Source organism: Cibotium barometz, chromosome 55, assembly GCF_041138505.1.
Source record: "Cibotium barometz isolate CiBa-2024 chromosome 55, ASM4113850v1, whole genome shotgun sequence".
Lineage (NCBI taxonomy): Eukaryota > Viridiplantae > Streptophyta > Polypodiopsida > Cyatheales > Cibotiaceae > Cibotium > Cibotium barometz.
This window is the reverse complement of record NC_141100.1, coordinates 14599509-14610723: the sequence shown is the minus strand read 5'-3', so window position 1 is coordinate 14610723 and position 11215 is coordinate 14599509. Positions and strand designations below refer to the sequence as shown.

The 11215-nt window shown below is 38.1% G+C and overlaps 1 protein-coding gene across 3 annotated transcripts; it reads right to left on the bottom strand.

The window, feature by feature from the left end:
* Positions 1 to 394: 394 nt before the first annotated feature.
* LOC147607404 (uncharacterized protein At4g15970-like) lies at positions 395 to 4323 on the bottom strand. Of its 3 annotated transcripts, none has more exons than XM_086790579.1 (3): positions 3328 to 4323; positions 2210 to 2569; positions 395 to 1184 (listed from the first exon to the last, which is right to left on the bottom strand). In XM_086790579.1, exons 1-3 carry the CDS (start codon positions 3574 to 3576, stop codon positions 573 to 575), a joined length of 1221 nt encoding a protein of 406 aa, XP_086646705.1. In that variant the 5' UTR covers positions 3577 to 4323; the 3' UTR covers positions 395 to 572. The 3 variants fall into 3 exon arrangements, with proteins under 3 accessions (XP_086646705.1, XP_086646707.1, XP_086646706.1); XM_086790581.1 differs by having other exon boundaries at positions 395 to 1177; positions 3328 to 4156; XM_086790580.1 differs by having other exon boundaries at positions 2210 to 2563; positions 3328 to 4154.
* Positions 4324 to 11215: the final 6892 nt, after the last annotated feature.

Sequence of the window (11215 nt, the reverse complement as noted above, 5' to 3'; positions counted from 1 at the left end):
AATGACCCCCCAAATCTTCGCAACAAGAAAATAAAACGCCGTGCTATCATACATATTTTTAAATCACAAACTACTCGAGATTTTTGATAATTTTCAAACTCTAGTAAATTTAAAAAAAAAAGAAAAACTACCAAAATTTTTGGCACGTAAGGCAATGGTGTGATCCATGTAGGACGTTATTGAAGACATTGATATATTGATATAAAATAAATATACAAACGAACATCCCTCATGTGACAAAGACATGCTTGTGTAAGAAAGTTTTGAGCTCTTTTAAACTACTCCCCTCATGTTTGAAGGAATGATTTTTTTAAAGTGGGTCCTATGCATAAGGGATAAAATAAAGAAGGGAAAGAGTAATGATGTGAAAATGTTTTATGAGGAAAAAAGGGAATACAAGACAAAATCTTTCTTCCTTTACTTTACAAAGAGGATAACATCCTTCAAAGTCTTCTATGAAGGAAACCTAAAAAGAAAGTTAGAAGCACTCTCTATAAAAGTATCAATGGGGGGAAAAAAAAACTATGCTCCTTGAAGTGTGATCACTAAGAATTGAATAAATACAAAGAGAGCTAACGTTTATTCCATGATCGTGGGCAAGCCCATGGCACCTTAAAATGGGGATCCTTGTCCATTTGAATTGATGGCAAAGGAGCTAGTTGGTCCCCCTCTTTTGTTGAAGGCCCTCTCTCTCTTTTATTATGTAGAATGAATGGTGTTGACACTGTTGGTGTCGACGCTGTAGAGTCATGTTGTTGCCATACCTTCCACCCTTCAAGGATCATTCTAAGATCAACAAGTTTCGCATTCAAGCCCTTGCAGCATGTGGCATGCATAGTAACGGCCTTAGTCATGTCAGTATTTTTTATAGCACAAAACCCACCAAAAAATTGTGTGTCCAAGAAGTGTAACTTCATGCCAATGCTTTTGAATGTGTCCTCAAACTTTATGGCATTCAAGACCTCTTGGTCAGCCATCTTTGGGTTCCTCTTCCTTTCCTTGTACCAATACTTGTAAAACTTCACTGTTCTTTCATTGGCTCGCACATAGGTGAACCCCGCATTTGGGTTATTGTACACATCCCAAGGTCTCCCATTGTAACGATCACATGCAATTTGAAAATCTGCTTTTGTATCACTTTGTAATCGAGGAAATGGATCACGAAACCACAACACATCTGCATCCTATAAAACAGGACAATGATTTTTTACTCAAGTTTCAACAAAATAAGAAAACTCTCATTGGGCATTCCTTTAGCTAGGAAATCTTTTAGAGGGGAAAAAAGCTTAAGAGGTGTGCTGATTGGTGATATAAAATGGCACATCAAAAGCAAGCATAATCTTTATATTACATTAGGCTAATCGTTAAAGTACAAAGTAAATGCAAAAATAAAAAAATGTTAATGTGCAAGCTCTAGACTAGAGTAAAGCCAAAATGGGGCCAACTTGAGAAAAGACACAGATTTTCATGAATACCATTTGCTTAATCTCCATGTCCCTTAACCAGCCCACCCCATGTAAGATGAAATCAACATAAACATAGATGAACACCCAAAGATCACCAATCCCCATATACCTCCATGTTCCTGAACCTGCCCACCCCATGTAAGATGAAATCAAAAGAAACCAATGTTCACGAAAAATGTAGGTTTAGTGTCAGGTGAATGGCAAATTTTGAAAAATAACCTTTAAATTTCAAAATAACAATTCACAAAAACTTACAAATTTTAAGGGATTTTAGTTATAATTTTGTCAAAAACCTTAGAAAAAAATCTACAGAAATTTGAACTTGAAGATTCGTTGAATTGTTAGGAAAAATGTTTTTTTGTGAACACTACGGAAAGATCACCCCCAATTCCCATATGGCACAAATCCCCATGATAAAATTATCAATAAAACAAACCTCTCGCGTTTTCGAATGATTACTATCAATATAACCCCCCTCTCTCTCTTCTATATTAGTATCTCAAACCCCCATGTGTGCACATAACAGCACAGAGACAAAAACATAGCACAGCTCCCTATGCATAACGCCCAACAAGCATAGAAGATACTGAACAGCTACAGGTGTGATTCTCTCTCTCACACACACACACACACACACACACACACGCAGGATACCGAACAGCTACAGGTGTGATTCTCTCACATGTACCATAACTACTAATCCCCCCCACGTGCAGATGATGCCAGTGAAAGCAAAAGATTACCGTAAAAATGAAGCTGTAGTCCATTTCCAGCACCGTCTTCAAGAACTTGATCCTTCTCCACATCATTTTGATATAATCTTTGCTCAGCAGCAGCTGCTCCCCAGAGAAGTTGACGCCTCCTGTTTTGATTTTGAGGCAGTGAGGGTGGATCGCCAAGCACCGATCATAGGCCCTCCGGTCCAAGCACACAATTATCAGGTGCTGCAGCAGCCTCTCCGTGCCATCCCCGTGGTGGAAACTCTCCAGAAACATGTCGACCATGGTGTTGTTCTCTGCCCATGCTGCATTCAACGTTGTAATTATCACTGTCCTGTTGGGCATGGCGGCCTTGTCAAACACCTCCTGCATTGTCCTCTGGTACTGCCCACCAACACAACATCCAATCAACCCAATTACTCTTACGATTACTACTTATACCACCATTACTTAAGAGTATGAGAACATAATTATATAAATCTATGGTTGATTGTATTAATAGACATATTGATTAAGAGTATGAGAACATAATTATATCTATGGTTGATTGTATTAATACACTATGATTACTACTAATTTAATATACCACCATTAATTAACAGTATGAGAACATAATTGTATCTATGGTTGATTGTATTAATAGAGATATTAAATAGCGATATATATTATACAGAAGCTATGTCTATCATTGATTTATATCTATTTGACAAATTAAGACAACACCATCAATACAGATATATTAATTAATAGGGATATATATACATACATACATATATATATATATATAAAGGGATATATTAATACAGAAGCTATTTCTATCATTGATTTTATATCAACGGTCTAAATTAAGACAACATATGAATACAATCAATGGTCCAAATTAAGACAACATCAATACAATCAATGGTGCAAATATTATTAAGACAACACCATCAATAAGAATTATACAATAAATGATCCAAATTAAGACAACACCCTCAATACAAATTATACAATAAATGATCCAAATTGAGCTCACAAAAAATAAAATAAAATATGTTTTTTACTAGATTTTTAAGGCTTGTCCGTGCCACGTAGAAGTAAAACTAAAAAGAGCAAAATTTGCCCTAAAGAGATCTAGCTTGAGTTTGAGAGCCACTTACTTGTTTGGGATTGGCTTCATCATCGTCCATTCCGAAAAAACTCCGGATCTGGAGGGGAAGGAATGATCCATAGAAGCTGGTGGGCGTGGAGACGAGGGCCAAGTAAGACAAGGCGATGAAGGCAGCGCAGGCGAGGGCGAGCATGGTTTCTCGGCTTTTGAGCTTTGAGGAAGGAAACCATCTCTCACGACAGAGGATGCTTTCCATGGATGCATGGGTTCGACAGAAGGAGAAGTCCCAGGCGACCATGACACAACACACACACACACACACACACACACACACACAGAGCGCACACAGAATTCTACACACACACACAGAAATCTACACACACACACAGAATTCTACACAGAGAGAGAGAGAGAGAGAGCGCACATACAGAATTCTACACACACAGAGACACACAGAGAATTCTACACACACACACACACAGAATTCTACACAGAGAGAGAGAGAGAGAGAGAGAGAGAGAGAGAGAGAGAGAGTATAACAATAATGGCTTCCTCCCCCCACCTGCTTCACCTTTCAACTTCTGTGCAATTTGTAAAGCTTCCCTTCCCCCCCACATACACTCTATTCCGACAGCATCTACTTTCCCAAGAGCTCACCTATTTTTCCCTGCACTACTCGCCTTTACTTTTGCTTGGGGATGTGCATCAAATCCCCTTATATTTTGCAATCAATCCATCTTTTTGCTTTCCGTGTGCTTTGGGACTTTGATACAATCCACCCTTGCAAATTGCAGTTCCACTATGAGTTTAATTATAAAAAATTTTCATATTCTTGGAAATGATAAGAAACCACATGCCCCCCCACACACAGAAAGAGAGAGCCCACACACACACACACACACACACACACACAGGGAGAGAGTCCCCCACACACACACACACACACACACACACACACAGAGATATAGCCCCACACAACCCCACACACACACACACACACGCACGCACGCACGCACGCACGCACGCACGCAGAGAGAGAGCCCCACACAGAGAGAGCCCCCTCTTACCCCTCCCAAACACACACACACACACGGACACGCAACCCTACCCCTCTTATTCCCTATTTAGGAAATAGTCACATCCAGAAGAGTACTCGCCACCTTGCACTTTCCTCCATTTAGTGGGGAATTTTAGGAAAGGAAAGTTGAAACGTTTTAGTAGTAGCCCACCCATCAAATAATTATTTGATTTTTGCGCCTCCTAGCTAAGCTTTGAGGTAGACCTTTAAAAAAATTGCTTAATTATCATCTCACCCACCAAAGCACTAGGTCCGTGCCAAGACACATGGTAGAAAAGATCCTCCCCCCAACGAGTCAAAAAAGATGATCTTTCTTTGACCTTGGTATGTTTTTAATTTCAAAAGTTTAATTTTTTCAATGAAAAATCGCCAAAAATCTTACCTATTAGTTTCAAGGCCAACAAAAAGCTCTCATTGCTAGTCACCCCCAAAGTTGATAATTAGTTGGGTGCAGAGGTTCAAATTTGTTTGCCAGAACAAAAATGGGTCACTTGTGGCAACATACATATGCAAACAACTCTAGGGTCACTCATATTAAGCATTACTGAAAATTGGGTTGATTTTTTATGTTCTTCAAAATATATGAAATGATTTTATGAAAATATGCAAATTTTACTACTTCTACTACTTGAAGAACTTCAAGGTTAGGGCCTTATTATTATTTTGTTAAATTTAGACTATTGACGTGATTTTCATATTATTTTAAAAATTCTAAAAATATTAAAAGCTTTACACAGTTTTTATTTTATAAAGTATCATAATTTTAGCTTGTGTCCTATTATGCTAGAATTTAGTATTAAAACATACAAATTATCACACTTTATATAGATATTTATTAAATAGACAACTCATTTAAAAAGCTTTAAAATCGTAACATGCCTTATTTATTACATTTATATTTTGTAGCTCTAATATTTCAAAAAACCTACATTGTAATTATGTTTTATTATATACCAAAAAAGAAACATATATGTGCACGCGCGCGCGCACACACACAATACAATAAAATATATACAACATGAAGCCTTCTAATTGTAGAATTTAGATGCTGCAAAATAGACTAATTGAGCTTCAATTAAAAATCATCAATGTATGTGTGTATATATATATATATATATATTATTAAAATATTCTAAAACCTTACAAGGCCCATTTTAGAGTCCAAAATAAGCCTAATGAGTACTGGTTGTATCATGCTCCTTAAAAATGATCTTCCGTGGCCTCCGCACATACTTTTGGTCTTGTACATACGCGTTATACTCCAAAAGGTGCATGGCCTCATCATCAATATCAATGAACACAAGGGGTGGTCTCTTGTGAGGTGCAGATTATTTGTCACTGATGAGGGGGGTAGGTGTCTTAGACATGGGTGTTCCTTCAGTTGCCTAATTGACTATTCAAACCACTTATATATATATATATACTTATATATATATATATACTTATATATATATATATATATATATATATATATATATATAAGTGCCATTGTTCAATATTAAATCATCATCCATAGAGATTAGACCTCTCTATTCATATATAAGAAAGACTAGATTATAATTACCAAAATACATTTCAAGCCCACTCACAAGATTCTATTAGAACCACCTATTATTAAATTGGTGATACATGTTATATATTAATGGCTCTATTATCAATATTTTAATACACTCAAAACCAAAAAGTAACATTCAAATCCACTACACTTGAAATAGATACTCTCATGCGTACAAAATCAAGGTAAGAAAAACATTGTAATATAATAATTAAATTTTCACTAACAAATGTTACCATCATGCTACCAAAAGATAGACTATAAATACATAAGACCAATTGGTGGCCAATTAAATCTCTTAATATGTAACACCTAAAGGCCTTAGAGAAAATAAAATTCAATTTTAGATGATGCTTTATTTTTGAGGTTTTGCTGAGAGGATAAAATACTAAAGGTGACACAATATCCCGCATGTAGTAATTCATTCGCTTCTACATGTAGTAATTTTATCATCTTTCTCTTCCTCTTATTTTCTTTTTTCCAAGGATACCATTTAGTTTCTTTGGTACTTATTGTTGCATATCAATCCTCCACCTTCATATTGTTATGCACAAGCATTGACTAGCTCACGTTTGTATGCCCCCCATTAAGAGGAGTAGGCATGGTCCGTGCACCATGCAATCCTTTGTATTCACATAGGATGGTGGCCTAGGAGGTCAAATGCTGTAGATACAGATTATAATATATTATGTATTAGAGTGGATTGTTATCCCATAATGATCAAAAAATATAGTAAGTAGACTTTACTCTTGGATACCATTCCCAATGTTTGACGATGAGCCCAAAGGTGTGCTACTTGCATAGCAGTTTCTAGTACTTATCTTGCTCATATAGTTATAGAGAGCAATATGGAGAAGGAGGTAAAGGACATGCAAACCCCTTATTACGACTGATGTGTAAGAGAGATGTAGGACCTAGTGATGTGCACTCAGGCGATGATGATGATACAAAGAATGTAGCTCCTAACTTGAATGGTGCAACCTTAAGAACATTATGTTTTTTAAGTGTTTGTGTTACCTTCATCCATGTCGTCATCCTCTTTTAGCTCTAGCATGAGAGTTGTTGATGCATCATGATCATACTCAGCTTGAATCTCTTCTTCTTCTAGATTATCTCTAGTGTCTGTTTCTCATTCAAGATGTATTTTCTCAATGAGTACACCTTCATCCGCCGATCCTAATCGAGTGTGAGCCTAACCTACTTCCTCAACTATTATGTCTTCTTCTTGTTCTTCTTGTTGTTCAATAGGTGCTAGTGGTGTATGCTCAACCATCACATGATCTGAGAGAGAGAGAGAGAGAGAGAGAGAGAGAGAGGGGGGGGACGAGGGAGAGAGGAGGGTAGAACTTCCATCACGCTCTTTGAAGGAGGACAAATGCTAGCTCCTCCCCCTCATCACTAAGGTGCAATTAAGAAAGTGCTTTGTTTTACAAATGAAATTAAAGTTTATTATCAACTTTCTCATCCTCAGCGAGATCCATGGCTCCAAATAAATCTATTTCTAGAAATACTTCTTCATTGTTGTCAATTGGTGGAACCAGTTGTCTTGTAGTAGAAGGTAATTCATCCATGTCATCATCCTCTTCTAGCTCTAGCATGAGAGTTGTCGATGCATCATGATCATACTCAGCTTGAATCTCTTCTTCTTCTAGATTATCTCTAGTGTCTGTTTCTCATTCAAGATGTATTTTCTCAATGCGTACACCTTCATCCGATCCTAATCGAGTGTGAGCCTCACCTACTTCCTCAACTATTATGTCTTCTTCTTGTTGTTCTTGTTGTTCAATAGGTGCTAGTGGTGTATGCTCAACCATCACATGATCTGAGAGAGAGAGAGAGAGAGAGAGAGAGAGAGAGAGAGAGAGAGATCAGATAGAAAGAGAGATAGAGATAAAGATAGAGAGAGAGAGAGAGAGAGAGAGAGAGAGAGAGGGGGGGGGGGCGAGGGAGAGAGGAGGGTAGAACTTCCATCACGCTCTTTGAAGGAATGCTAGCTCCTCCCCCTCATCACTAAGGTGCAATTAAGAAAGTGCTCTGTTTTACAATGAAATTAAAGTTCATTATCAACTTTCTCATCCTCAGCGAGATCCATGGCTCCAAATAAATCTATTTCTAGAAGTACTTCTTCATTGTTGTCAATTGATGGAACCAGTTGTCTTGTAGTAGTAGAAGGTAATTCATCCATGTCGTCATCCTTTTCTAGCTCTAGCATGAGAGTTGTCGATGCATCATGATCATGCTCAGCTTGAATCTCTTCTTCTTCTAGATTATCTCTAGTGTCTGTTTCTCATTCAAGATGTATTTTCTCAATGAGTACACCTTCATCCAATCCTAATCCCAGTGTGAGCCTCACCTACTTCCTCAACTATTATGTCTTCTTCTTGTTCTTCTTGTTGTTCTCAATAGGTGCTAGTGGTGTATGCTCAACCATCACATGATCTGGGGGGAGTTCCTCAGCATCTGGCAATTCATCAACTGCTATTTTCACCTCTTCAAATATTTGTTTACCACGTGGATTTATTTGGATCACAAACAACCATTTATGATCTGTCGGGTCTTCCACAAAGATGACTTGCTCACAGTGCTCTAGTAGCACAAATGTGTCCCTTTGGTCAGTCCATATCTTTGTGCGGTCTACTTGAAGAAATCCACACTTGTCTTTGCGTACAGTTACTTGCGCCCCTTGAGTTACCAACTTGAACCATTTCACATAAAAAATGAACCTATTAAACTTTTTGAATCCAACCTTGATAATATCTTGGATTGTTGCCATCACTTGCACTTGAATGACTTTCTTGCATGAAATTAGCCTTCACACCACAATCAAATGTTGTTCTCTTTTTATCTATTCCTTCTACTCAAAAGTGCCGTCTGCGTGACCAAATTGCCCCAAACTTATGATACTGCAAGCACAATAAATAAGTACTTTTATTGTATAAATTCACGAAAGCACAACATAAAAGACAATGCGTAGATATCTCAAACTCACATACATGGAAATCACAACCATATGCAAGCTTCTCCTCCTCATCACTCATTCATTCACCATTGTGTTTAGCTTGCAGTATGGTTTGCTCGAGCCATTTATTAGAAGGAAAGTATAGAAAGAAGTGCAAGTTCTTTTGGGGTACGATAGTGTGCGTGTTGTTCGACTCCTTCTAAAACTCAAATGAGCTTGGTCCCTTTCAGCATTCACCAAGTTATATCTCTCGATCCATTTCTCCATAGCATGTCAGTTTAAGATACAAAATTTATTGATCTTCTCACGCAATGCTACATCCATTGTTCTCACAAGGCCTTTCCCTTGTGGCTCTTCTCCCCAACTAGTTGATAATCTTCTTCTTGTGTCCATAATCTTGGCATATCGGGATCAAACGTACTGAGAAATTTAGTTATATATACAAGTGATTCTTGAACAAGCCATCTCGTTGCCATACTACCTTCAGGATGAGCTCTTTGACAAACAAATCCTTTAAGTGTCTTCATAAATCTCTCCAAGAAAAACATCCATCGGCGGCTATGGACAACCCCAGCCATAGCAACTTCATCAACCACATGAACTAGCAAGTGCAATTGAATGGTTAAAATACTTGTTGAAAAGTATTTCTCAGCCATTGTAAGCCTCGATGGAGTTTAACCGTGCTGCTTCCAATGTGTCTCCACTAATCTCTTTCCTTGATATCCAACGCACCACTGCACCAATTTTGTAAATTGTTGCTCTAATGTAATCGTTGAGGCAATCCTTGATGGCTATAGGAAGCACGAGTTGTAAGAATTTGTGCCAATCATGACTCCTCAAGCCACTAAACTCATTGTCCTTTGTAAATGCTCCCTTCAAGCAATGCATGCATCTTGTAGGGGTACGAAACTCACTAATGCACTTCTTTACATGCCGTTGCTCTTCCTTTGTCACCATGACCCAAGGTGCTTTTGGTAGCTTCACCTTCCCATCTACTCTATTTTAGGCCCATAAGTGTTGCATGCGTTAAACCTCTTGTAAATCATCTCGTTGTGCCTTGCTCTCCTTTGCTCATGTGATGGTTTTCCAAAGCACCTCGGCTATATTCTTGAAAATGTGCATTGGGTCAAGAAGATGGTTCACTAGAAGGCCATTCCAGTATGGAAGTTGATGGAAAATGGATAGCCGCTTCATTCCTGGAGGTGTGTAGGTTGGATCCAGCTCCCATAAGGTCCTCCAATCACTACTCTTCCACATGCGAGGATACCTCCCTAGAAATCCCTCACGCAAAGGATTGTTGTCAGGGAGACACTTCTTGTGGCCCTCGTATACTATCTTCTTCATAGACTTCGAGTACCAAGCCTCAAGTTGCGGCCCACATAATGGACATCCATTATACCCTGACATTGAAAGCCCTGTAGAACATCAAAAAAGATTGTAGCAGGTAAGTTTGGATGATAATCATGACTTAACATAATATGTTAACAAGCTATATCATTACCAAAGCACTCTCCATAGCCATGCCAATCATGCATAGTCCACATAAGTATTCCTCTCAATGTTAGCTCACATTGTCCAAACCTCTTAGAAATATCATGAACTTCAATGCCCTCCCATAGAATACAAAGCTCCTCAACTAAAGGGGCTAAATACACATCCATGTTCTTCACCTTGTACTTTCCAAGAACTATCAAAGATAATAAAAGATGCCCTTTTTTTATCGCTAGCCATGGTGGATGATTATAGTTAACTAGATAAACAGGCCATGTACTCCATGATGAACTTTGTAGACCAAATGGATTCACTTCCCATCCATTGCTAGTCTAAGTCAAATATGGCGAGTCTCCTCGTAAAAGGCTACCCACTTCCCTTCAATGTGCTTCCATGTAGGGGAATCTGTGGGCACACGCATAACACCATCCATGGACCTAATGTGTTACAGTGCCAAGTCATCAATCCTGCAATGGATTTGCACTTGAACATTGTTTTAATCCAAGGGATGATGGTAAAGTGTCATAAAACTTTTGCTGGTACCCTTTCTTCTTGCACATCTTGTCTATATCGATGTACCATAATGTGGACATTGTACTGCGTTGTTATATTCTTGTCGATAAAGAATACAATCATTTGGACAAGCATGGTGTGTGTTGTAGTCCATGCCAATCGAGTGCAACATTGTTTTTGCTCGACTACAGTCCACTGGCATCTCATTATCTTCTGGCAATATTTGATGTTTCAATCAACTCTTACACAAAATAGACAGGCTAAGAAAATGCATATAAAGGTACATAACTCACTAATTGCATATGATATCATCACTTACGCAAAAAGTTTTGATACGCTCG

Excerpts from the sequence above, each read along its gene's own strand:
- LOC147607404 (XM_086790579.1), bottom strand. The coding sequence starts at position 3,576 with ATGGTCGCCTGGGACTTCTCCTTCTGTCGAACCCATGCATCCATGGAA. Across the intron at positions 2,570-3,327 it reads ATGAAGCCAATCCCAAACAA|TACCAGAGGACAATGCAGGA; the intron begins GTAAGTGGCTCT and ends GTTGGTGGGCAG. Across the intron at positions 1,185-2,209 it reads ACTACAGCTTCATTTTTACG|GATGCAGATGTGTTGTGGTT; the intron begins GTAATCTTTTGC and ends CCTGTTTTATAG.